This window comes from Porites lutea, chromosome 3 (assembly GCF_958299795.1).
Source record: "Porites lutea chromosome 3, jaPorLute2.1, whole genome shotgun sequence".
NCBI lineage: Eukaryota > Metazoa > Cnidaria > Anthozoa > Scleractinia > Poritidae > Porites > Porites lutea.
Window position 1 is genome coordinate 24,656,526 of NC_133203.1, and position 27,821 is coordinate 24,684,346.

The 27,821-nt window shown below is 39.7% G+C and overlaps 1 protein-coding gene across 3 annotated transcripts; it reads right to left on the reverse strand.

Moving 5' to 3' along the window:
• Nucleotides 1–4,318: 4,318 nt before the first annotated feature.
• Nucleotides 4,319–27,580, reverse strand: LOC140930761 (sodium- and chloride-dependent taurine transporter-like). Of its 3 annotated transcripts, none has more exons than XM_073380476.1 (15): nt 27,398–27,580; nt 26,230–26,374; nt 18,118–18,278; nt 17,292–17,419; nt 15,348–15,624; nt 15,046–15,178; nt 14,328–14,462; nt 13,042–13,145; nt 12,309–12,433; nt 10,940–11,052; nt 9,789–9,926; nt 8,711–8,813; nt 7,860–7,960; nt 7,013–7,180; nt 4,319–4,688 (listed from the first exon to the last, which is right to left on the reverse strand). In XM_073380476.1, exons 3-15 carry the CDS (start codon nt 18,249–18,251, stop codon nt 4,596–4,598), a joined length of 1,752 nt encoding a protein of 583 aa, XP_073236577.1. In that variant the 5' UTR covers nt 18,252–18,278; nt 26,230–26,374; nt 27,398–27,580; the 3' UTR covers nt 4,319–4,595. The 3 variants fall into 3 exon arrangements, with proteins under 3 accessions (XP_073236577.1, XP_073236575.1, XP_073236576.1); XM_073380474.1 differs by having other exon boundaries at nt 18,118–18,269; nt 26,231–26,374; nt 27,398–27,579; XM_073380475.1 differs by lacking the exon at nt 27,398–27,580 and having other exon boundaries at nt 18,118–18,269; nt 26,231–26,508.
• Nucleotides 27,581–27,821: the final 241 nt, after the last annotated feature.

Genomic DNA, 27,821 nt, shown 5'->3' on the forward strand with positions numbered 1-27,821 from the left:
GTAGCGCAAAAAACGCGGTCCATTGGAAGTCAATGGAGAAGGCCCGCGTCCAACGGACATTCAACGGCTGAAACTGAACTGAAACTGATATTATATTGCCTCCAATAATGTCTGTCTATACTGCTTGATCAGTACCGTGGCAAGTGGCCTCTAATTACGACCCACATCTACAGCTCGTTCTACAAAGAAAACAGGAAGATAATTACTATACCTTGTTTTCTTTCACTATAGAATCCAGCTTTCTAGTTTGACTAGAACGGTCAAAAGCTTATTTTCTTTACGTAAAACGTTCTCATCTCAAGAGAAAAATAAAAAGCACTACAGAAAGCGTGACTTCCCACAGGTTTCTCCCGTGACGTACTGGGAAGTAAGTTGTAATATGCTCTATCGACATTATTTCGTTTATGGTCTGTCCCAGTTTACAAAAAGGGCTACATAACTCTTCCGCTTATTACCTATCTTGCGAAATTGACTCAAAAGGACTCTTTTTTCGTTACGAATCAAAAAGAAGGAAGAGAGTGAAATTCAATTTACAGTCGAACCCCGCTTGTAAGAGATCACCCAGAATGTGCAAAATGTAAATATTTAGTAGTCGCTTACGGGAGGTCATCGCTCACGAGAGGTGGACTCAAATGGAGGTTCGACTTTATTATATAGATACTGAAAAAATACCAGGATTTTTCCTTTTCCTAGAAAATTATATCTTCATCGCACACAGTGAAGATACTATTTTTATCTTTCACGTGTGAGGATATTGGTGTCACCGTGGTTACTAACATGATTAGTTAGTGTTTATGTAGGAATTTCATCAGTATCTATAAAATAAACAGAACATTACATGGCCGCTTGGGGATACGAATTTTATCTTCGAGTTGCTGAAAGAGAGAGATACTTTCAGCACGAGAGGATAAAATTCGTATCCCCGCGCGGCCATGTCATATCCTCTATGTATTAAATGAGAGGGAGTTATTTAATTATTTTTGTAGCACCATCAGTTCTTTCAAAAAATATATTGTTTTTTCTCGCAACAGTCAAAGAAAGACCTTTTCTTTTTCCGTTGTATAATTGTGAAAGTCTTTATTGTTATTTTAGAAATTTATTAACCTGCTCATTTTAAATTTTTTAGTGAATTGAAGCTCCCTAAAAAAAATGAAAGGTTCCTTACGTTTCATGCGAGAATATTAAACTAGAGGTCAATGATCCAAAACATAAAGGTATAGGGCTTGGGAGATGCATTGACAAATTTGGTGGGTGTGGCGTTCAGGTGAAGTTCTGGAAGCCCTACCCCGCCTCTTGCAGTAAAAGGGTCAAATTTGCTTTCCACACTCAATCTCAAGAATTAAATTGCATACTCAGTAGCTTACTTTATCTCAAACCAGAAGTGACAAGATACTTTTATTTACCAAAACATGTTACATTCCCACGCCTAGCCTGCAAACACAGAGGTACAGTGGGTAAAAACCCACATATAAGAACCTGGGCCCTGTTCCTCGAAAGATGGTTAAGTTTAACCCAAGATTAAGCCAAATTTCAGGGACGGTTTTCTCGTCTAACAACATGCAACTCGAGGTTACAGAACAGTGTTGAGCCTTTACTACGAGACGCAGTAATGATAACACAAAATGTTACCCTTAGCAATGTATAGGAACGTAAAAAACAAAAACGCAACAAAATTTTAATCCTGGATTAACGCTAATCAGCCTTTCAGGAACCGGGCCAAGGCTGAAATTTGGCATCTAAATACCCAAAAATATAAGAAACTGTTTGGCCTGGCAAAGAAAAATAGCTTCCTATACAAAAAAATCACTCCAATTTTGATGGTCAAAATTCTGCATTTTAATTGTGTGAGAAACTTCTGACAAAAGTTATTGTTGTTTTCTTTGATTTACATTTGTCTGCATTTTCACTAGAAATATTTTTTTTCGATAAACCATTGTGTACTAGTAGGACGATGTTTCTGCCAATGGTTACACTATGACAAGCTCGGAAAAAGAAGAATCCAAAAGAAGAACCCATTAAAAACCTAATCAGCCTGAATTGTGAAAAACTACCCTAAAATAAAAGAACCTGTTCTACCTGACCTCGAAAATTCTAGGTTCTCATATGCGGGTTTTTACTGTATTTGCTGCTGTCGCTTCTCGCTGCCCAAAAAATGAAATTCATTTAGGTCCGCAGGTTAAGGCAGGGCACTCTCAGATTGTGTCTAAAAGTACACACAAGAGACCACGAGTAACCACGAATAACTTCGAGTGGCGACTTTTAGACACTTCGAGTGCGTAATGGCGAATTGCGTTTCTTTGTTACAAGAGTTTATAAGATTGTAAATATGGGTCAGGAAAGTGGGCAAGACAGTCTGAGAGTGGTTGACATATATGTTTTAAGCAAGGGAGGCTAACTTTGGGCAAGAGACGTATTGATCCCTAGAAAGGCCAACCCTGGTCACCCTGGATGGATTTGATTTGCACAGTTCCCAGGCCTCATTTGCTTGGCCGCGCGTTGATCTGACCCGACCATTTCGGCGCAAGTAGTTTCGGCCACTGATTTTTGGATTCTCTTCTTCCATTTTCACAAAGGCTGCTGGATTCGTTTCGCTAGCTGGTTGGGAGGGGGGTTCATTAATTCCATGTCTGGGACAGTCCTTTTTCTACGAGCCTAGTGTGTTTATTTTCTGTCGGAGTTCGAATTTCATGGAAAAAGTGGTGTTGGAAAGTGAGCGATGGCGGCTGAGAGTTCATCTCTTGCCTCTACCTTGTCAGTTGTTTTTGTATGGAGGGAGAATTTAAGCATATCGTCACGAAACTTCGTGTGAGCATTGAAGACAACAACAGCTAACTGCAGAGTATTTCACTGACTTTTATTTAGTATTTCCTACAAATCGTAGGATCGTAGCCTTACCCCATACAAACATTGTAACTTTATAGGATTCGTACTGTGGTACTATCGTAAAGCCTGGGTTACCCGTGCGACTACGACGTTCGATGTCCGATGTTCTGAAGTCTGAAGTCTGATGTCCCCTCTTGACATTCAAACAAAGAAGATGTCACACAAAATATCGTGATCGGCATGCAGCCGAGGCATAAGATGAGTGGAATGAGATTTCGTCGCGATGAATGAAATGTACACGTGATGAGCGGCCAAAAATAGAGTATTTCGGCAGTTTGATAATTTTATTGAAACTAAATGGTGTTAGGCTGTTAACAGTGTATAACAAGAAGAGACAGTTTTCAATTTCCTCCTTCCTCGCTGCTTTGCCGCACGGTCTCTTGCAGCTCGCCGCGTTCGTTACTCGAAATGGAAAGCTTGCAAGTAGGCTATATCATTTCTTAGTAATCGGTCGTATTCGAGGAAAACGGTTCGAGTCCTTCCTTTGAAGCAAAGCTTGGTAAATTCAGTGGCGGATCCAGGGGAGGGGCCCGCCTCGGCGGCAGATTCATAATCCCACGCAATGTAAGCAAAAACTCTCAAATTCTGCGTATCCCTCTAAAATTTGCATTTTTGACCATATTTGGGTGTAAGTAAGACCCGATATTTGGACAGTGACGTCATGATCTTGTATTTACAACTCGTGGTTCGAAATAGGGTGAGGCTGCGTGCAGCGGTTCGTTTTTGGTTCAAGAGGTCCTGACAGGTGAGCAAGCTTTAATACGATTTCTAGTTTGAAAGGGCTATTTGTGCTTGGGTTTGCTTTATAACTCCAACTTTTGTCAAAACCAGCTTGTTCTTCGCAGCTCGATTTATGCCATTGAGATAGTCGCTTCTCGACTCAGAACCAGGGTTTTCAGTGTTATCTTTTCGTTTGTAAATTGAATTCTATAGCGGTAGTTAATCAAGGAATAGGGTTGTATTCCCAAAACGTTTGCCAGAACCAGCGTGTTCTTCGCAGTTCTATTTACATTGAGCTAGTCCTTACCTCCTGTGAGGAATGCAACGAACTTGTAAACCTTTTGTTTTAAAGACCATCATTATGAATCATTTTTCCTTTCGAAAGACTCTTTGTCCTGTGCCAGTCACACATTAGATCTTTGTATTTTATTCAAGTTTATATTTTTATATCTCCGGGTACATTCCGCTCCATTCTTGCAAATTTCACAGGTTTTGCTTAAACCAATTTTTCATATGTATATTATCATGCGGAATATTTTTCTTATCCCCGGTGATGCCGTTGATCGGCGAAAGCTTGGAATTTAATTTTAATTTTTAATTTTAGCAGCCAAAGGCCTCACTTGAACTATATTTTACTTTCTAACGTTTATAGGTTTGAATTTCCATAAAATATAAGTGCTAACTTGCACTAATTTACCAACAAAGACAACCAAGCTTCAAGCCATGTTGTTATTTTTTAATAGAAATGAAAGCCTAGAATGTACCCAAGTTTTTTTTCTAAAGTTGAGTGCCATCCTTTACTATAGCGAAATCCATTGTAAACCGCTAAAATTATGTAACAAATCGCGAAGATCTGGATAGGCACATTCCACAAAAGATAAACGAATTCCCCTCGTTGGCACTTGCCGGAAAGTACCCCTAGTTCTAGTATTCAATTGCTTCTTGAGTGAATACCCGCTGCATTCTATTCAAACTGTTGCTTTCGACGACTATTAGGCCTTGCTGCTTTCTTTGGGAATAAGTTGTGCAGTCTCGTTGTCTTCTTGGCGATGAAACAAAACGGGTATCGTCAATTCTCGTATCCGCTGTAATAAAAAAAATCATCAACAACTAAATAATGATAATATGAGCTGGTTTATTGCTCTCAATAAGGAAATGAAATTACTTTCTATAACGGTTTGAGATGAAAAAGCCAGCAAAAGCGATAAAAACATACAAGGTTGTCAATGAAGGATACTGTGATATCACTGAAATAAAATAGTAGGTTAATTTATGGAGGGATATTTTAACTAAATCACAAAACCTTTGGGTAGTAATGAGCATTTGATAGAATCTCACATTGAAAGAGACAGCTCTATGAGTATACTTAAAGAGTCAAGTCAGCAAAAACTAAGGAACACCTTAAAACTGACGACTTTGTGTACTCGCGCGCGGAAACAACCTAAGGCCTCTTCTCAACAGACCTACCGTAAAATTCCAGAAATAAGCCCCGGGGCTTATATGTTTCAACGGCCCTTTTTGAGGGGCTTATTTTTGGCGGGGCTTATATTCGGAGGGGCTTATCTACGGAGGGAAATTTGCGTTTCAAAATTGATTGGGCTAGCCTGACTTATAAATGGAAGGAATTTTACCGTTTTTGCTCTGTTTTCCAAGTACAAGCCCCCCGGGGGCTTATATTTGGAGGGGCTTATTTTCGGAATTTTACGGTATTCGGCTAAGGAACTGTTTACATGGAGGTGGGGGACCTCAGGTAGGTGAGGTAAAATATGGCGAGTCACCCCACCTATCATGTCAACGTGATCATATTGAAATGAGAGATTATATGGACAAACGGGTTACCCCACCTAAGCGGGTTACCTCACCTACCTGGGGTCCCCACCTCCATGTAAACAGGCCCTAACTCAATGTTTTACCCAATTCAAATCTCCCGGGGTTAAGATTCTTTGTGTATTGTATTTGCTTTATAATGTGGCATTCATATTTAAATTGTATGGAAATTCCTGGAACAAAACGTTTTATTCCCAAAGGGTTTGAATTTAGGTAAAACATTGAGTTAGTCGAATAGGTGTACTTGCGCTCAATTACGGTTAATCCAAGACAGTCTTGGATTCTGGATTCCAGGTGCTGTTACTCTGGATTCCTTATTAATGGAACTTCTTGACTTAACGTACGTCTAGTTTTAAAATCCTCTATCACACTGCCTCAAGTTATGATTGACTGGCTAGTAACGAGGAAAGTTCAAGGCGGTGGACACTTTCCTCAATGGAGAGTGCCTCAAATAGAGGCCAAAGAAAAATTCTTTGCTACTCAAAGAATACTGACTTGACGTAAGTATATCCTCGTTTTACTAACCCCTGTCAAACTTAAGTACAAAAAAGAAACAGGTTATGTGGAAAATGTGAGGATAAGTAACAAATTTCTCAAGAATACGTCCCTGGCCATAGAGGGCAGGTAAGAAGAGATCTTTGACCCTTTAAACCCTGATATCAACATGGATATTCTCCACACATCACTCAATAATCTCCCTCTGGCACTAATGAGGTGAATTTGTTGAACAATCAAGACCTGGTTTTACACTTGTCGATCATTTCCTATATTTTTACATCCTATATCATTGTTTGATGCCCACGCGGTCGGCACGAACGAAGGAGCTCTCGAACGGAGCTCTTGTTATAGACCGATTTTCTTCGATATTTGTGTGTTATTTCGCAGCCATTGTTTTGTTGTGTTCATTTGCTACTATTTAAACTGTCATCACTGTGTAAAAAATATCATTTTATAGCTACAATCGGCGACAAAATTGTTGAGATATTGTACTTAAATAGGGTAGTTTCGTAGAACAAAGGAATCCGCACCCCTCCCCTGTCCCCTCCATTCAAAGTTGGGGTGTTTGTTGTTTCCTATAGGCAGCTAGAACAAGGGCACAACATGGCACGGAGGGGATGGGGGAGGAAAGCTATATTTCCTCCTTTTGAAGTTAATAAAACGTAAAAAAGCCCAGTTTTGGGCGAAGTGTCTCAACTCATTTTGTCGCCGATTGTAGGCGCTGGCACGAAAACGTATGTTCATTTAGCTTCTAGACATCTTTTTTTCTTATAATGCATAATTTTATGTAGCAATTTCTTTTTTTCTTTTCATTAGCCATCAAAACATATAAAATTCTATATTGGATGTAATAATAATAATAATAATAATAATAATAATAATAATAATAAAAGTTGAGCAGTATAACTACAGGGAGAAGCTGGAGGCTAGTGACCCTTAATAACGAACTAAGAGTAGTCCAGTGCCATTGCTTAAAAGCTTTTAATTCATGAAGCCGTCTGATCTGTCTATTTTAGCTCCGATAAATTATGCATACTGAGCCAATTGAGTTCTTATTGCTACAACAACAACAACAGATAATTACCTCTTTGATTGATCCGGTGGCGTTCATCAACTTGTATATCATCACCGTTGGAATTAAGGATAGTGACGACACGGTCATCAGCCAGCCAATCGCCTGTCCCCAGGCAGGATAAACGTATTCTCGATACTTAAGTGGCTGATAAGTAGAAAGGTAGAAAACAAATACAGCCTAGAAAAGAAAAGCAAAATAAGTCGGGGGATAAGTAATTTTCCCCAAAACACTACATCTTTTGCTAGGGACGGACCATTAGAAAACTTATGGGGGAGAGTCGGGCGGGCGAAGTACGAAAAAAGAATTCTCACAAGGGAAAATTAACCGAAAAGAATCATGCAGGCCAAGTAACCATAAAAACATTTCATGCCCTGGCCTAAAAAGAATCATACAAGGGAGAGGTTAACGAAAGAAATTTATGGCGCTCAAAAATTCCTCCACCTTCCCCATAACTTTTCCAATGGTCCGTCCCTTTAGAGACAACTATTCCAGAGACTAATTGGTGCTTTAGAAGACACATTTTAAGAGGAACGCCCCATTTTTACTTTTCGTGAAGGGGTCGTGGGTTGAGCTTTTCATTCTTGTTGAAGGCTGTCGAGTGAATGATTCTAATCGACATTACGTGATGGATCACAAACCTATTTAAAAGAGGTAGGTCAATTGGATTGTTTTTTGACGTGGCGACAGATAAAATGCGTCTTTGCCTTGCCATAGTCTTGCCAGTAGAGTGAAAGAGCTACGTAGCAGAAATATAACCGATCACGTGTTTATTTCCAATGAGGCTACCGACTTGTTTGTATTATTTTGTAGTCTGAGCCTTGAATACAGCTTTTTCAGAAAGCCATCATGTACTAACCAAACAAAATATTGGTGACAGATATTTCCAGCACCAGCCACACCAGGGATTGATAGGAAATCCCAACATAGCCTCTATGTTGCTATAGAAACGGTCACGACCTGTCCAAAATAAACAAAAGGAATCGCACACAAAACCAATACCTGATAATTACGAGATTATTATTCTTTTATCGATATAGTTGCATCTCTAAGAGAAGAAATAGTAACCTGTCATTTACTTCAGTGTTTGCTTGTTGTTTTTTGTTCGCAGATTCTGAAAACATTCCTCAAAAGATTTTCAAACAAATCTTTCACTGCCTGCACTCAAGTTAAGACAAAACAACTTTTATATAACCACTGACGATGTTCGACTAATACATTTTGATCAAGATTTGCATTAGGGTTGCCATGGAGAGTTGGTGGGCTAAGGAGTGCAGAAAAACGTATATACACTATTTCCTGACGTCTTTTTTAGCCTTCACTTCGTGCAGCCAGGTTCCTCGAAATATTGTCACACTACTCAACCCAGGGTAAAGGCAAAATTGAGCTGGGTTAGCATCGGTTCAGTATTGGATTGATGCCTCTCTACATTAGAAATCCAAAAGTGAGATGCAGAAAACAAGGTAGCCTTTCAATATGCAGTAATTTTGGATCAATGCGACACTGATTCAGCAGTAGTCAATTTGCAATAGCACGTGTGAACTACCATATTTGCAGAGTAATATTACAAAATGGGAATTAACTAGCATGTCAGAGAAACAACACATAGTGGGAAAATGTACATAGCTGATTCAATGAAGGGTGCTTTGGGCACTGGGAATTGCGCTTTAGGAAGCTAATTTCTCTAGGTAGAAGTAGCAGATCTCTCACCATAAAGCCATCCGATCACCAAACATTCACCCAAGACAACTAACAACAGGACTGTTCCAGCACCACAATATGCGTCAAACAACTGAAACACGTACATACCACCCTAAAAAAAGTGTTTCAGTTTTATTAATGTTGTGCCATCGATTCTTATAGTTTACAGTCAAAGGCAAGGACTTACACAATGTACCGACAACTGGCGCGTAAACGCAAATCTTACATTTACATTTTACACTTTTTCCTCATCAAAAGTTGACGCTTCTCGTTTTCTAAACGATTTAAAAACGATAACTGAATGTTGAAAGCGGGTAACACGGTTAATTATTCCTGAATATTTTAGTCTTGCATCCCAGATTTTCTTTGTAGTGTGCCATGCAGCTGGAAAACCTAAATTGCTACAAAGAATGTACGTGCCTATCAACACTTGAATTCTTCGTATTTGGTGATACTATTTTGAAACAACTGATTAAAGCAGAGTTTACTAATTTAAACAGGCCCTTTTAGTTAGGATTTAACTTATGATGTGAAGTATATATGAAATAATTCATTTTTGAACTGCGGTTGTAGATGAACGTGAAGAATGATCATCGCAGTAAATTGGAAAATTTACTGCAATGATCATTCTTCACTTTCATCTACAACCGCAGTTCAAAAATGAATTATTTCATATATACTTCACATCATTTCACTCCTCACGGGAGATATGAACTCAATAAATTGACCTTGCTCCAAATGTGTGGCTTCATAGCTCAGTTGGTAGATGATGCACCGGTAACGCGGAAGTCACGGGTTCGAATCCCGTTGAAGCCCCTAATTTTTTCAGGCTTCTACTTTCCAATTGCATTGGAAAATTTACTGCGATGATCATTCTTCACTTTCGAAATAACTTATGTTATAACATTCGGGTTTGGATTTAGTTTATAAAAAGCACGCAAACTGAGCTATTTACAGAAGCTCAGCGCTAGAATCAGATCTTTCCTCGAAAAACATTTTCACAACCCTTTGGGCTTCATTTTGGCCTTCAAATAAGGAGAAGCAGACCTCCCAGGCCTCTCCCCAAGCTCCCTCAATAAAGCTTTACCTTAGTAACCATGGACAATCCACAAAGGAACCACAGACTACACATCAGAGCTGTAAACAATTCTTTGCGGTATCCTCGTCTCAGATGTTGCGGGAATAAATCGACGATAGAAGTTATAACGCTTTCAATGCCCACAAACTGTACACAAGCAAAATAGAGACTTTTTATGTATTCAAACTTAATCTTTAAGGGCCTTTAACCCAGGCTTTTGTAGGCAACGTCAACACTTAACAAACTACTTCAAACTTTAGAATTACAAAAAATAAATACTGACATTGACATTGAAGTAAATTCATATCAATTTTAACATAATAAGATTTGGTCTGCCGACACGAATGATAGAACGTTTCTCCGCATTTTTATACTTTTGGATGCGTTATTTAACAGTTAATGAATGAGGCTGAGTATCTTATAAAGAATTATGGAGATCGAGGAGCGTGTTATCCGTCGAGGCCATAGGCCGAGGCGGATAACACCTTCCGAGGTCTCCATAATTCTTCATATGATACGAAAGCCGAATTCAATAACTGTTTTATTATTCATTCAAAATAATTCCTAGTTTAAAAACATAGCTAAAACATGCTTACCTCCGTCGATCCATCGATGTTCAGTTCATCTTCGATAGTGTACGTTTAGGTTTGTCCAGCTCCGCAAATATTCTCCAAATAGCAGATGTCGTCCTTCGAGTTGTCTTCTTGCTGTTCTTGCCGTGTTTTTAGCTATTTTTTTCGCCTAGTTCTTACTCTTGAAACGAGTGAAATGTCCGCCATTTTTTCAAGTTCACAACCAAAACAACTCAACCTCGTCCCCAAGTCTTCTCGGTTAACGGTGCCTTAACCTGCGAAAACGCTGCATTTTTGACGTCATTTCCTCGTTAAAGTCAAAATTGTTCCGAATTTGGTCATCAGTAACAGGTTATGGTGAATTAAACGTGTGTTTTTAGCCAATCAGAACCGGGGAAATATTTTGAATGAATAATAATAAAGATTAACTAATTTCTCCAAGTACAGGGACACAGTGATCCTATTCTTTGTTTTACTTCTAGTGGTGGAAACAACACCCGGGAACCAGAACAAAAAGACGTAAATAACTTAGTTATGACAATAAGTTGTATTTAAGTCTGAATGGCTTTGTTTTTTTTTTCACCTTACCGCACTGTCCAGACCAAGCAAAAGCAACATGAAGAAAAACAACACGGACCACAGAGGAGCCACAGGCATCTGAGCAACTGCTTCAGGATAAGCTAAGAAAACAAGACCAGGTCCTGTAAAGAGAAATATAAAATTGTTCGAGGAGAGAAAAGTGCTACCTGGGACGTGCAATCACAAAAACTGGAAAACTTTACGCAACTCCAAATTGGTAAGAATTGTTTGTTACTTATTTTATACTAGGTGAGCAGTTGTCTCTTCCAACAATTTGCTTTTGGCGTTTCATCAGTTAAAAAACTTCACATTTCGTTATACAAACAAGCCTTGACTGACCGGCTTTTCATAGGCTTCTTGTTAGTAGAGCTTGCTTTAGCAGCGAGCACTCTAAAAAGACAAGCTTTTTTTGTTTTTTTTTTCGTTTGTGTGCGCTAAAAGGGTATTCATTGTCCTAGGCGTTCCTAGCGGAGACTGGAAACTGGGGATAAGAATCGCGTCGTGACTGAGAACATATAAAATTTTCGTTAGCGTCATGCATGTCTTGTTAAGAAAGTTTTGGAAAGATTAATTCGAAAGATGCCGAGCTTTTCCGGAACGGGTCGGTCCATGATTTCTGTCCGATTTGAAAGCGTTGCTTACTTTGGAACAAGTGAATACTTCAGGCGTTGAAAAAAAAAAGAAAGAATCTTTATAAGCAAAACTTCGATAGACAGGCAAACTGGTCGGGTGGAGTAAACTTTCATTTTAAGTCTTGTGATGAGTATGCGATGTATTTTAGGCGATGATTGATATGAGGCGCATATTCATCACTCATTTGCTCTTTGGCAATGACGTAATTTCTCTAGAATCGAGGCCCTTGGTTTTCGTGTTTTGATACACGTGTACTCAATCAAGTCAGGAACAAATTGTCGAATACGATATAAAAAGTAAATATCCTGAAGACCAACATTGACCGTCGATAAAATAGGACGCCAGGAAATCCTGTTTCTTGTAGGATTAAACTCCTCCTCATTTCTTATCAAATCTCCAAGCAAGCTCGAGCTAACGCTTTAAAGAGCGTTCTTGTACATTTTAGGTTGAAAGCCCTTCATTCCATGGCTTCTGCAGATTTTATGTTCATTTTTTGTTTTGAAAATTGGGATGAATGAAACTGGAAAATGCTGACGTTAAGTCGATCATATGCATGTTTAGTGACCTCTGTCCATCAAACGAATGTGCGCCTAGAATAATACGACGACTTTTCGGCCTGGGCACTGAGCGCTAACAAACGTACAGCGCAGGTGGAAACCGACCTCGCTCCTTTTCGGGGATATTATATACCTTTCCGTTTATAAATTCAACCATGGCAGCTCAAACTGCTCGTGAGCAAACGAACCTGCCTGAACTACATCCTTGACCTCAACACCTTGATGTTTCGCCATAAAACCCAACACAGAGAAAATCAGAAATCCGCCATAAAAACTTGTTCCACTGTTGCAGAATGCGTTCCATATGCAGTCCCTGAAAGGCAAGAAAACAATCATTCAGGAAAAATACACAAATTCTCAGCTGATCGCTTACCTCAACACCTTATGAACACTCCTTCCGTTTTTATTGTTTTAATTTGTCTGTTTGTTTCGACGTTGAGAATTGTTGGGCTTTCATGTCAATGTTTCCATAGCCCCACCGCTTGTCGTCACCGAAATAATGAAATAGTGTTTACAACCTTTTTTCAAAGTCTAAAAAGAGTTTCCCAAGACCGCCAACAATTGGAACCTAATTTTAGCTATTTCCTCCTTACATTGGACAGATTATAAGAAGGTTGAGTATGATCGTCCGGGTAAACGTAGTATTGAATAGGACTGTTAAATGTTGACAGTGACTGACGTTTGGACAACCTCTGCGGTAGTCATCTTCAGAGTCAAAGTGAGTTGCATCACGTCAGTTAATGATATCTTGCCGTATACGTGGCAAGTCAAACATGAAACAAGCATAAGCTCGGGGGAAAGCAGGGGGATATGGCATGCGAAACGTGGACTACTAAAATGTAACCCAATCGGGCATATTTCAGCACCTGGTAAAGGTGAATTGTTTGAGTCACATTTGTTTGTTTGCTTGTTTGTTTGTACCTGTAAAAATTGTTGTGGTACTTGTTATAGCTTCCGAGTGCAATCAAGCCGCCCAATCCAATGGCATATGAATAAAAAACTTGTGTACCAGCGTCCAACCAGACCTTTAAAGCAAAAATGACTTTTATCTGAGTAATGGGAGAGCTTAACAAATCTACAATTGCTAGGTCTGTGCCGGGCACATATTGCCGGGAGAAAAGAAAGGCGTTGATAACATATAGATTTAGCCAAGGCCAGAAGCGAAGCTCTCATGAGATCTTTTAAGAAATGTTTTTGTATTTTTCAACTTTAACCATAAGCAAAAAGCAAACTAATTCATCAAGAACAAAAAATGGACCTGAGCCTGCGATCAATTGAAAATTAATAACTGGTTAGCAGAGAACTTAAAATAAACACGTAACCTCTATGTGTTGTACACCCGAGTCTGCGACACAGTCATGTGACACTGGTAAGCAGATATACAGATACCGTTTTTTCACAGCTGTCAATTGACCATGACATGCTGACCATAACAAGTTAAACACACATTGTATATGCCTTGGACTCCGCTAGCATGAAAGGAGGACGTGCGTAAAGACGGACGGCCGCGCGAATGATTTTGTCACAACCCAAATTTCTTGGATGCATAGATGACCAAATATCATAAATGATTAATTTTGGTGCTGTCTAATATACCAAAGTCTATTTTTGATACATGTGCGTTTTTTATTTCGCCGTGAATATGTTAGACAGATGATGATGAAGTGGTGGTTCTACAGCCAACCCTCTAATAACGGACGCATCCCTTAAGCAGACACCTAGAGTTGGTTCCAAACGTTCTGCAGTCACTGTCCTTGACTCTCTATAAGACAAACACCTTGGCATTTTCTTTTATTCCCATAGATTTCCCTGAAAGAGATGATTGTAACCTTTGTCTCCGGCAACCTTTAGATTTACGCTGGCAAAAAGCTAACGTTCAAAACGTCAGGCTTTCAATCTTTTACTTTAGTGAATAGACTTTATCAACTTTGTCGATAAAACGAAATAATATGGAAATTTTGTTTTCTGTTTTCTTAAAATATCTACAGGCACAAATGTTATAAAATCGAACCTTACTATGCGACCACCACCCGTAAGAGAAAATTAAAAACACCGAAATTTTCCAAGGCAAATTACTATGTCAGTTGAAACCTCTTGTAAACGACCATCTCTCGTAAGCGACTTAGTTTTGGGGGGACACAGTTTTAACAGTTCACACTGTTAAAACCTCTTGTAAGCAAGTTGTAATGAACTTAGAATAAAATCACCTGGCCATCTTTAAGTCTTGACCAATCAGGCTTGAGATAAAACTTGATTCCTTCTCCTGCTCCTGGCAAAGTAACGGCTCGGATCAAAAGAACCGTTATTAAAATATATGGAGCAGTGGCTGTAAAGTAGACAACCTGAAAAATAAGCCAAGTGAGCAGGTTCGTAAAAAGATCTTAATTCCGAGTCTTAATCTTAATGGTTTCAATACAATGAAAGAGAGGGGAGGTAACAGCTTTAATAACATGTTGATTTAATGAGATTGTAAGCTGGAAAATATTCAAAACGAAAAAATGTACTCTTCCTTGCCCCCTCACAGCATTTTCCTTCGTATTTAGTTCCGAAATGGCGTTTCCGAGACCGCAAATTTTAACATTTTTTGGGGGAGTACAGACCCCCTTGTTGGTGCTCTAACTTTTCTTCCAATGCGTACACCTTCAAAATCTCACGCTACACCCCTTCGTCTGTTAAACCCAACAGAGAAGAGTAGTGATGACCTCTTTTAAGAGGTCATCACTAAAAAAACTGCTTCTCCACAACAATTACTAACAGGCTGATTTTTGGCAAGGGAGCTTTATCCATCTTGTTGTCTCTGAATATGCGACCAATCCCATAATTTCGCAAATTTGAAGTTTTGTGACGTCACACTTTTCCTTTAAATAAAATTGGCAGAAGCACGTCGTATGAACTAGGCCTAACACAAAACAAGTGTTTACTAACCTTGCCACTTGTCTTAATCCCTCTACTGACACAGAGGTAACAGATAATCCACGCCAAAAACAGGCACAAGGCCAGGTCCCAGTTCACTGGTCCTGGTTCGTTCAGACCATTAGAAAGACGTAACACCCTGTAACTGATAAAGACAGAAATATTTTGTGCAAATTGTAAATGCAGATGTTTAGTAACAGTAATTCTTCGATATTTACTTTGCCATGGCATTGTGCTCGCTCTTAGGCTGGCATCACCCCTTTTATCTTCTCCTAAATTCAATTCCAATAGCTTTTAAAAAAACAGACACCTACTCCCAGTATTCCTGGATTGCCGGCACTCGCTTGGATACATTTGCTACCGTTAAGTTAAAGAGAGAGGTAACATTCTGGAATGTGTTATTATGCTCTCCGTCTTGGTTGTGTCCACTGTTGTGATCCACGCAGTTTGGCGTATTCCATTCGTTATTGCAGTGCGACCAAGGAAGTGTCGATTGAAACGAGGCAAACAGGTAAAACAACGACCACGCAAGAACCACAAGGTAGTACATAAGGAGCCAGGTCACTACAAGAATACTTGCATAGCCGATACCTAGTGAAACAACAAAGACAGCGCAAACGCACTTATCAGATTAGCCACTTTGAGGTTGCGGGAGACCGGCTCGAGTGGTTGTCAAAGTGCATTGTGGGACTGTTTTAAGGGAAGAATTTGCCGCCATGTTGAAAATGCGTCCCCCAAAACAGTCCCACAATGCACTTTGAAACCATCTCGAGCCGGTCTCTCGCGCAGCCTCAAAGTGGCTAATTGCGTAAACTATATTTCAACAAGGTGGCCCATTCAGACTTAAAGACCGGTATCAGTCCCTGTGTCTTTAAAATTACTTTACATTAAAAATTTCAAATTACATTTTATAAAAGCCTGGAAATACAATGAGGCTAAAATATTATACAATTTCAAGGAAATTTCATTTAAAGTTATCATAAGAAATAATGTCTTGCTCGGCGGTAGAAAGTCTAAATGCTCTCAGCGTTTGCTATGTTTAACGGGAGTTCAATGAAAATGTTCGCGCCAGTAAACAGAAAGGTCCTTCTCACATAATTAAGTTTAACCTTTGGTAGGGATTGCCTCATACGCTGCTTTGTAGTGTAGTTTTTATGAAAGTTCGGAAATCTTGTAAAAATTGATTTAAAAAATATCACTCATCTGCTGTTGCCGATCATATCACGTCAACAGGTCACAACATCGAAGGGACCATTTCGAAATTTTGGCAAGAGGACAGTAGGACACGCATTGCAAGATAAAGGAGACTTAGCCTGCGAAAACATCCGTTTCGATCTCCTCGCTCTTCGCAGCAGGGGACGTTTCGCGCGGAGGAACGTCTGCGACTTAGCGACAGAAATTCCATACTGATGACGCAAATCAATGTTTACTTAATAAATCCGGTAGTCATGGGGTTCCAAATGTAAATTTAGTCAATGTTAGGTTTCTTCTGATCGATTTTGGTAAAGTGTTGTGTTCATCTGCGAACAAGCTCCAGCAAAACTCAAATGCTTGTTCTAGAGAAGACTATATTCCACAAATATTGACCGTTTTGTTAGAGATTCATCGCCTTTACATTTGACCTTTGTGGCCTTTTGTCTTTTGTCTGTCATTCGTAAACGATAGCTAAAACAATGTAACTGCTCCGTCGACCAATCAGGGCTTCTGACCGGATTCTGGACATATTTTACTTCATCAGTATGGAATTTCTGTCACTGAGTCGCAGACGTTCCTCCGCGCGAAACGTCCCCAGGGGCGAAGAGCGAGGAGACACTGATGTTTTCGCAGGCTAAAGGAAACTCTGCTGATTATGGATTTGGAACATTCTCTGAATTAAAATGTCGGCAGTGAAAAACTTCACCTTTTATAGTTTGCATGCTTTAATTATATGCAAATTTTCCTACAATTAAATATGACTTGATAATAACGTTAGCTGAACGTTGAAAGGTCGTCGTTTTTAACTTTTTTAATATGAGAAACATTTTAGCACAGTATTTTTTATCCAATTGTTTTTATTCACAGCAGTTTGCTTTTAGTGTCTTCTTAAGCTGAGATGGCCAAAATCTTCTTGTCTTCTTGTCTTGAGTTAGAGTAGTGGAGCAGATGAGTTTTTCTTCATTTTTCGCCGCGAGATAACTGTGCTTTCACCACTGCGTCACCCTTGCCCCAAGTGTGATGTCATGTGACTACTGTATTCACTGCATTAGGATTTCGGTTACCTTGCAAAAGTGGACAGATGTTCCAAGCAGTGATTGCTCCTTGACTCGTAAACTGCCCCAAGCCAACCTCCAATACCGTCACTGGTAGTGCAGTTACGATAAGGCAGATCAAGTAAGGAATGAGAAAACTACCTAATAATTTGAAACCATTTCAGAATTAGTTCTTTTAGTTTAATCGAGTTTTAAAATGAGACCTCATTTCGTGTATGACACATTGCAGTGGCGGATCCAGGGGCGAGGCCCGGGGGGGCGCCCCCCCTTATCTTTAGACCAAACTGAGGCCCGAAGGGACGAAAACAAAATTTTTTGAGACCACCCCCCTCCTCCCTCCCCCCCCCCCCCCCTTTATCTAAAGGTCTGGACCTGCCACTGCATTGCTAGGGTATAGATTCTAACCCAGGCCTAAGAGCCATGTGCTTGGTAGAGAGGGCTCAGTTTAGCCTGTTTACAGACGTCCCCCTCCCCTTAGAAAAAATCGATTTTTTGTAGGGGAGGCGGCGTTTGCACACAGGCTAGCTCAGTTATGATCATCTATGTATGTATAAATGGATGCTCACACTCAAAAAACAAGTTTGATGAAAGAAAACAAGATTGACTAGTCCAGAAGTGAAAGCAATCCGGTATAGCGTGAACATGGTCTGGGGTGGAAGCTGAATAATGAAACATAGCCTTAGAATTGCAATTTTATATGAAGTCTTTACCATGACTGTGCCGCTCGTAGCTACCGCCTTTAGCCGACACAACCCACCGCACGCCTAAAATGCTTCTTCTACCCAGGGAACAATATGGCATTCTAATTGCAGTAATTGCTAAATAAAGAACCTACCTACCTCCACCATTTTTGAAGCAAAGGTATGGAAATCTCCATATGTTACCCAAGCCGATGCAAAAGCCCATTAATGCAAGAAGGAAATCAATCTTCGATGACCAGATCTCTCGCTCTTTCACAACGTCAACCATTCTAAATCTGTAGTTGTTCTTTATTACGCAGATTATGTGAAAAAAGTAACACAAAATGATCGTAATTAGGCACTTAAGCAATGTTCACACGATGCAGGGTAACCTTTCGTGCCGACACACAAAGCTATTGTTGGTTTTCACATGACGTCACTAAAATTCAAAACACAGAATTATCGATCCTACTGAGATTTTACTTTCATGATGTATTAGAGCAGCTGAAAACTAATTTTCATACAAATTTTCGCTTCAAAAGGGTACTTGGTTTTGTGATAGAGTACGCTTGAATTTCTAAGCTTTTGCGTGACGTGGCATTTACGCGAAGGCCAGGAGAGCTGTCATGTAGGTTAAAGAAGTGATGTATTCAGGAGAATTTTGCTATCTAAACATTTCATGGATTAGAAAAAGTATTACTTTAATGTTTATGAGTTCCTCAACGATTAAATTCACGTTTTTGTACCAAAACTCGGTAACAGATGTTTTTGTTGGTTTCCGTCCGCCATGTTGGTGCCCATCCAGGTGGGCACCAGCATGACGTCCCCATACAAATCTCTATAAATCTGGGTAAAACCTTTCTTCGGATATCTCGTATACGGAATATTCCTCTGACCTGAATCTTGGCAAGGAACTTGGTATATTTACCTCAGATTCCGGACTTTATCTATTGAACGGTTTTGATTTTAATTTCATGATCTATTTGGAATGTCGTGACACTGAAAACCAGCAATTCGGTATAGTGTGAATATAGCAATAGCCCGGGACGACACAAGTCGTTCACACACATTGAAAATCGTGTCGGCACGGTTGGCCGATATGTGACACTCCACTTTCGACCGTTCTTGTTTTTGAACAGAAGCCCTATCCAGTATGATTTTCGTCGCAGCGAAAAAGTAATCCGGAATAGTGTGAACAAAGCCTTTGTTTCTTTTAAGGTGATGTTACACCAAACGACGACGATTTTTAGCGCCACAAAGCGCAACACAGCGCTGCTTCATTATTGCGATATTGTTTCGAATGGTTGCAACATTGTTACAATATTATAACGCTCTGTTGCGCTAAAAATACAGGGGAACATCTCCTATTGGACATCTCTTTTCAAGTGACATCTCCACTTAGGGGACACTTCTATTCAGGGGATACTTTCCTTGAACCCGAGGGTGTCCCCTGAATAGAGGTTTCACTATATTCTGTTAAGCAAGAACGGGGAGGTAAGAGTACCGTTAGAAGAGATCCTAACTTCCCAGTAGACTGCAAGCAATTCCTCGGGATTGTCGCACGGGCGAGCTTCTTACGTGCGCGCGAGCGAGGCAAAAGCGCAAAACGTTGTTCGCTCGCCTACGCGAAAATCCAGAGGGACTGCTTACAGTCTTGCTAGCCCATGCATACGTTCTTTTGGCTCGTCACGCAATCCCCTCCAACGAACCCCTAAGAACTTCTGCGTGGGAGAACCTTTGCGTGAGACGCTAGCAGTCAAGCAGTCTGCCCTCCCTCAACGAGCAATGGCAGTTTAACCTTTCAAATACGGTCACCAAAGGGACAGAGCAAGGTGTTCGTCTGTTTTTTAGAGGTCACATCACTGACAGGTTTAAGACCGACTGTCTGTAAATATCGACCAAAAATCGTCTTTTTGAGGCACAAGTTCAAAATTCGAATTTCGCTCATTTTTGGCTCATCGATAACCCTTGATGAGTAATGAAACATGCTGTAGTTAGTTTTCCCAAATAACGTATTCTTTTGTTAAAATTCGAGAAAACTCATTTTGCTCGTTCGAAGCTCAAAATACACTTCCGGTAAAACGAAATTTTACACAAATTTCATTGACTCGTACGTCAAACTACAAAGATTTGGCAGCCTTTGAAGAACACGAATAGTTTTATGACCCTTTCTTTCTCATAAGACGATAAATTTGTGAAAGCTGTAATAAGTTTGTGGCCAAAAAGGTATTGTTAGAAATAGGTCCTATTGACAATTTCACCGGTAGGTCCCAGTGTATCAGAAAATCGAAACAAATCTCTGGGCAAACGATTTTAGGTAGCCCGCAAGACGCCCAGTTCAACCCTAATTTTGCGAAAAATCGCAACATTCCAGTGTTTAAAAATAGCGTGACACGGCCCGTCACGCCAGCGGTGTTGACGACAGATTCACTTTCAACATTCTATTCAACACTGATCACATGCCGAATTCCAGCATAAAATCTATATTACATCTTTCAATAACCTGATCTTATTTAGAAGAGTCATTTTGTTTGGATACAATATATAGTGTAGAATTGCCCAAAAGTCGACTTTTTTGAGCGACGTCGGCAACACGTCGACGACCGAACCCAACGAAAACAAACTTTGAACAAGTACAGTGGTGTGCTTCATTAATTTAAGCATCCGTCAAAAGGCATAAATACGTTAAATTTAAGACGGGGATAACCAATATTAACTAATTCGAACAATGTTTTTTCTTGCGAGTTTTCTCTTTCAAGTAATTATGTATAAGTATAAATGTACGTTTGGATGTATTACTATCACGCTTATAAAGGTACATTGTAACGAACGTTTCAGAAAACGTCTTAACTCGTTTCGATGGACGATGAAACGCCATCATCAAAAACAAATCACCAAAAACTTTCCTCTACAGCAAAACAGAAAATAGAGAAAAAAAGTGGCGTTTTATTAATGCGAAAGCAGGAATAGTTGCAGCGTGATCATGAGCTTTTAAAAATGGCAAATGCTCCTAAATGGACGTCTATAGATCCCTTGCATCGCCATTGGAAAAAAACTCTCTGGCCCACTATGAACTAGCCCATTCCAGGCGTAGTGGACAGTGGATAGTGGATAGAGGACAGTGGCGAGAAATGGGGAACGGAGGAAAACAAACGTGGAAAAGAGTAAGAGGGAAAGAGTAGGAGGACCTTTCGCCCTCAATCCCTAACCCCGCCCCTTCGCCCTTTTTTCTAGCCCACTTTTCTTTGCGTTTTTCCAACTATCTGAAGGCCTGTTACAGGTTACCTACGTCCTTTATTTACAAATTTTTATGGTATATAACGTATTTATTCGATTAGCCGCCCTGGGCGCTTATTAAATTTTTGGACCTTGAGAGTGGGCGCTTATTCGAGGTGGGTGCTTATTCGAGGCTGGGCGCTTATTAAATTTCGCCATTCTCAGCAAGTGTAGTATGTTTATTTTGCAACAAAACAATAAATGGTAATAACAAATAGCGGAGATGTAACAAAGCAAGGTTTCTGTAAAATGCTCTGAAGAAAATTCCGTCTTCCGGGAGGGTCTCTTATTATCTCTTATTTAAGTTTGTGTAGGAGGGAGTGGGTCGGTGGTGGGCGCTTATTCGAGGCTGGGCGCTTATTAGCTGTTCTGCCTTTAGGAGGGGCGCTTATTCGAGGTGGGCGCTAATTTGAGGTTGGGCGCTTATTCGAATAAATACGGCATTCAACTTGAGCGTCGAGCACTTTTGGCGCTTTGTTATTGATCAGCAGGAAAGGATTTGGTAGTACTAACTTTTCAACTGCTTTTAGACTTCGAATTTTTTTTTCCTTCTTTCTTGTTTTCTTTCTTTTATTTTTTCTTTGTCAGTTTCTACCGTATTTTTTAGACGTATTTTTCGATCCTCTCCCCAGTCTCACTCACTCTGAAATGTTCCTAGCGGCAGATAGCGATGAGAGGAAGCTGTATCGCAGGCTTTTGGACACAAGACTTTTCTACTATTTACATGGGTAAACCGGTCGCTCCACGGTTTTGGCAAATGGTGAGGAGAATTCAGGACTGATTAATTTTGATTCCGTTCGGTAATCGCGTTTACCATTTGCCTAATATAAGTCAGTTTCGTTTAATGAAAAACGGCCGCGAAAGCCTGAAACTGATATTCAAATAAGGTTTGAAGACATGAAACCCGAACTTCCGCCTGAAAGTTTCCAACCAGGAAGACCAGGAAAATAGGCGAATGCCTTCTCAGACGTTCCGTTTGTTTCAGGAATTTTCCACTGAAACGTCGAAAACAACCCGAAACTGAGTTAATGGTAAGCCTGGCAAAGCACCAAAGTGTCCTCTCAGTTTGTTTTAATGGGTCATTTATATAGTCATGCAGTAGCTTCATGATTCATACACGTTGTCATACAAGTATATAGGCTCCTCCTTGACATCCACCTAGCTTTTTTTTTTTCAGTTTCGAGAGCCCGCACGGGTAAAAACTTCAAAAAGAACTATTGCACCAATACTTAGTCTAAAATATTTTTATTCTTTAAAATTGCTTCAAGGAAATTAGTTTTTATAAACCAAATGGCATTGATTGGCGATGATTTAATTCGTAAATATCTCTCAATGCAAAAAGTCATTCAGTAATCAGTTTTAGTTTTTAGATTTTGTTCTGTTTATATACCATTTTTTGAGGGAAATCGCCAGTCTGAAACTGAACATGAAAGTGTGTGACGCTATCCCAGGGACCCTATATGTTGTATCTGAAGAAAATGCTGCAATCAATGAGAATCATAGGTTTACTGAACGATTTAATTTCGAATTGGCGTTTAATCTGCCTTTAAGTAAATTGTTTAAAGCATATCTATAGGCAACACTGGCGTGACGGGCTGTGTCACGCTATTTTTAACCACTACAATGTCGTGTTTTTTTTGCAAAATTAGGGTTGAACTTAACGTCTTGCGGGCTACTTAAAATCGTTTGCCCAGAGATTTGTTTCGATTTTCTGATAGATTGGGGCCTAGTTAAGCAGTAGAAAGTCATTTTTCGGAATTTTAAGTTATAGCGCATTGTAAAAATTTGCATTTTTTTATCCGTATAATTTTGAACGGTAGAAATTGTCAATAGAGCCTATTTTTAACAAACCTTTTTAGCCACAAAATTATTACAGCTTTCACAAATTTATCGACTTATAAGAAAGAAAGGGTCATAAAAACTATTCGTGTTTTTCAAAGGCTGCAATATCGTTGTGGTTTGCTAGTTTGGTTTAATTTGTTAAACTTCATTGGCCATCAACAATTGATGCCCGATTTTTTATTTGGCTGTTCAACTGTCCGATTCGGACCTGTTCAATTATACAAGCAGATTCTAATCGGACACGTCAAATTCGACAGTTCTGGTCTTGCATCAGCCAAGTTAAGCAAAAGATAAAGGTCAGTTGAGAACCAAACAGATTCGAAAATTTTGTTATTGACAAAATTAAGAGCAAAAAAATAGAACTGAAAAAGAATAAGAGGGAATTGCCCTGCCGCGAGTGTGGACTAGGCACCGTGGAACCCCGGGGTGGGGGGCGACTACCATATAAAAGAGACAGGGTTGCTTGTCAGAAAATTTTTAACAATGAAACTCCTAAAGGAGACAAATGTGGATGTTGCTCAAGCTTAAAATGACCCCTAAGGGAGATTTCTCTGTGGTCAGTGGCAGGGCATTTTTTGTAAATTTCGTTATACACAGTACTAAGCGATACTTGAATGGGCAAATATAGTATCTTTCCATCCCAAACACCTTAAGTGAGACCAAAATCTGCAATTTACTAGCCTGCGAACAGCAGACGCATTTCCGGTCGTCGCTTCTCTCCCTCCGAAAAATATCGTCTGCGAACCCGAGCGGCAAAACGATTTCCGTGACGTAAAACCTTTTGTTTTGATGTAGGCCAATCAGATCAAAGGATAGAATACAGCTCGAGTGACTCCTCGCGACCTCGCGCGCTGAAGTGTCTTAGATTTTGGAGAGAATTACCAAATACGCTTTGGAACGTGAATTTCACGACCATAACAAGGTTTCCTGCGACGTTGAATGCTGACTTCTTTATGAAGCAACTGCTTCTTAAGCTATGTATGTGATGTGGGCCTTTGGTTTCGCTTTATAAAATACGGTAGTACGTGACATAAACAAAACCTGGACAAAATAATCGCTACAGCGAAAGGAAAGCAACATAGCTTAATGACTTCGCGCTCAGACTTATTTATTTCAATTTAACCAGCGCTGACAAAAGGTGGTGAATCAGTTATACAGGCACATCCTTGACTGATTCAGAAATCTCTAACAATCGCTCGTTAATAATTCTAGTATCGCCACAACACAATGATCTGAAATATTATAAACCTGGGCCAGACCCAACGTGAAATAAATAGTTACAGCAGTAAATAGATCATAGTCAAAATGACATTTCAGCTACGACGCTGCTACTCATCTCACAAAAAAACTATGGAAATGAGAACCTTGAAAAGAACATGTATTTAAAGAAATATACCGGCGCAAATATAAAATGCTTTCGATCTGATCAAAGTTCTATCTGAACCGAGAAGCAACCACGCATGGGAAATCAATTACCACATGTCCTACCTTTCAAAGATAAAGGATATCTACTAAAAAATATCTAAAACGGCACACGACAAACTATCGAAGAGTTCTCCAAGGCATACTTTCCTGCCAGGAACCAGAAAGGAACAGAAGCAACAAACGGCATGATGCGTCTACTGTCATTAGGACAGTTATCGTTTCGAATATGATCAAAACAACTACGTCTGATAAATCATTGACTCCGTAGGCAAATAGATGAAAAATGTCCTCTAATCTTTTCTTCGATATGAATCCTCTTGATACTTATTTCGTCAATCAGTCCCACAATCCTGGCAAATTGACTTTCGTAAACGCGTCGTTCTGAGAAAAAAGGACGGCTATACAGAAGCCACGTCGTCCTTTCAATTTCGACTTGAAAACATATCCATCGCGCACGATCCTGCGAGAAGTCTCGCGAGTTAGTTCCTTGATTTTAAGAGCTAAGCCGCGATTGGCTAAAAATGTTTTACGTCACGGAAAATCGTTTTGTCGCTCGGGTTCGCAGACGCTATTTTTCGGAGGGAGAGAAGCGACGACCGGAAATGCGTCTGCTGTTCGCAGGCTAGCAATTTACCGGCCCCAAAGCGAAACGACGAGCATCCCCGTCACTTTTATATGGGAGTCCCCCGGTGGGGGGGACACAAGCCCCTGCATATTGCGAAGTATAACGTCTAGACACTAGCTAGCAATGTATAATCGATTCCGAAAATTGTAAACGTTTAACATCACAATTACCGTATTTTCTCAATTTAACGGCCCCGGCGTTTAATTCAAGCTTGGCCTTGTGGACCGGCCTTTGTTTGAATTTGCAGTTTATTCAATTTACTGTTACTAAAAAAAAGTTTTTGTGCCTTATTCTTGACAGCCATGTATCTTGCCTTTATACCGTTAGTTTATTATACCACAAATAAACGTCTGGGGGGTGTATCTACAACTTCCTCTCCAAGACGTGGCGTTTATTCAGGGCACGGCGTTAAATCGAAAAGTATGGTAGAAAACTAAAAACCACACGCAGTGAAACTTCCTCAAGCACTTGACGCTTTCGCACATGACTTACGTACTTTTACTCATGCGACAAAGAGGTAGATTTCATCTCATCTCTAACGTCCACGGGCGCCGTTAAACAATAATTTTTTTTAATGAACACTAGTGAGCTTGAAAACTTGATTTATTTCTCCGACCGGTTTCTTCTGATCACACAGACTTCATCAGGAAGTATAAAAAGACAGAGCTAAGGAACTTATTTTATACCTAATGATTATCGGTAAAATCACGTTCATGTTAAGGTGTGAACAGCAAAAATACAAAAAAATACATATTTGCAGGATATGACTATAAAATTCTTCGTTATTAACAAAATTTACGATGTTTATATAAATTCTTGAGCCCAAGGATTTGACGTTAAATCTGTAAGCCTCAACCAAGCTACTGCTTGTAACATTGTAAACAAATTCGCGTGTAGTAGTTTTTCGTTATTAAATTTTTCACAATCGATATTTTTTTTGTTTTTTCATAAAATGGACAATAAAGATCTCACCTACAGGTCGATAGGCGGTTAGAAAAAGAGAATTCCCTGTATACTTTTTATTGTTTATGATTAACGTTTTTAGAAAAGATGAAAGGCACTGTTTTACACTGAGGGTGGTAAAAAATTACTTTGCTTACCTCTCAATCCTTAAGCGGTATTTTTCCAAGCTCAGCCACTTTTACAGTGGTAGATTCCCAAGCGTTATGCACAACATTAACCGGTTAAATTGTACTTTGTTCTATTTTCACCCTAGAATGCATTTATATATGTCACGTGTCTCTCTGAAAGTAGATTCCGTAGAGTGATAGAATCATGTGGCTGGCAGTCCAACTTACTCCCCGTCTTAGCTCTACAAAATTCCTCCCTTAACCAAACGAGCTGTGTAAGCAGGAGAGAAAGTCAAACTATATGCTTAAAAAATCTGGAGCTTTTCGTCTAAAAATCATTTACAGGTTTTGGCCTTTTGCAAAGATGTTCAGGGTGGAAAACTACAGACAATTTTTTTTCCTTTTTAAACAGAGAAATCTACCACTCCTACTTCCATTTTCTAAACGCTTAACACGTACTTCATGTTTTTAAAGTCAATAGCAGAGAACATTTTGTTATATGTATTAAAGCATGACGATATACTAAATTTTAGGTGAAGCCCGCGCGGTTCGTTAGTTGACCTCCTTTAATTAAATTTCTTCTATGATTCAAGATTACTTGGTTCGAGTTTGTGTATATTTATCGATCGAAACTAGATGCTGTGATTATTTATCGTGGCAAAGTAATGGTGATCTTGTTGCCACAAATCATCTAGGGTGACATAATTTTACACCGGCTAGTGACGGTGCACAAATTATAAGAGGCGAAAATCATGCCTGATTCGCGAGCAAAATTCGTGACCTTGTATAAACTCTCACGAGTTCAGAAATTCTCTGTTTTCGAATCACGCATCATAAACTCTGTTTGCCCCCAGATTTTGCATAAACTGTTGTCTTCAAATGCCCCTGAGGGTATTGGATACTTCCGAGACAGTTGAAAACAATTAACTTTTGCAAATTTTGGGAGGCAAACAGAGTGCATATTAATGTGGGATTCGAATAAAGCATGGAGAGCTTCCTCTATAGGCTTGAAGGTCAATGGGGAAGGCCTACTTCAAACAACGGACATTAAACGGCTGAAACTGAACTGAGACTGATATTATTTTGCTTCTAGTAATTTCTGTCTGTACTGCTTAATCAGCACAGTTCTCAGTGGCCTCTAATGATGACCCTACATGCATCTTCAGCTCATCTGAAACACGAAGATAATTACTATACCTTGTTTTCTTTCACTACAGAATCCAGCTTTCTAGTTTGATTAGCGCGGTCAGAAGCTCGTTTTCTTTACGTAAAAAGTTCTGATCTTCAGAGAAAAATAGAAAGCACTCAAAGCGTGACTTCCCACGAGTTTCTCCCGTGACGTACTGGGAAGCAAGTTGTAATATGCACTATTGACATTATTTCGTTCATGGTCTGTCTGTCTGAGTGGAAATTCATTTAGATCCACAGGTTAAGGCAGGCACTCTGATGGTGCTGTTTATTAATGGTAAGTAACAAGGTATATGGCGAATTATGTTTCTTTGTTGTAAGAGTTTCTAAGATTGTAAATGTGGGTCTGGAGAGTGGGCAAGACAGTTTGAGAGTGGTTCAGAACTATGTTTCCAGAGGGGGAGGCTAACTTTGGGCAAGAAACGTACTGGTC

Excerpts from the sequence above, each read along its gene's own strand:
- LOC140930761 (XM_073380476.1), bottom strand. The coding sequence starts at position 18,251 with ATGGTTGACGTTGTGAAAGAGCGAGAGATCTGGTCATCGAAGATTGAT. Across the intron at positions 12,434-13,041 it reads TACCACAACAATTTTTACAG|GGACTGCATATGGAACGCAT; the intron begins GTACAAACAAAC and ends CTTGCCTTTCAG. Across the intron at positions 8,814-9,788 it reads GATTGTCCATGGTTACTAAG|GGTGGTATGTACGTGTTTCA; the intron begins GTAAAGCTTTAT and ends CACTTTTTTTAG.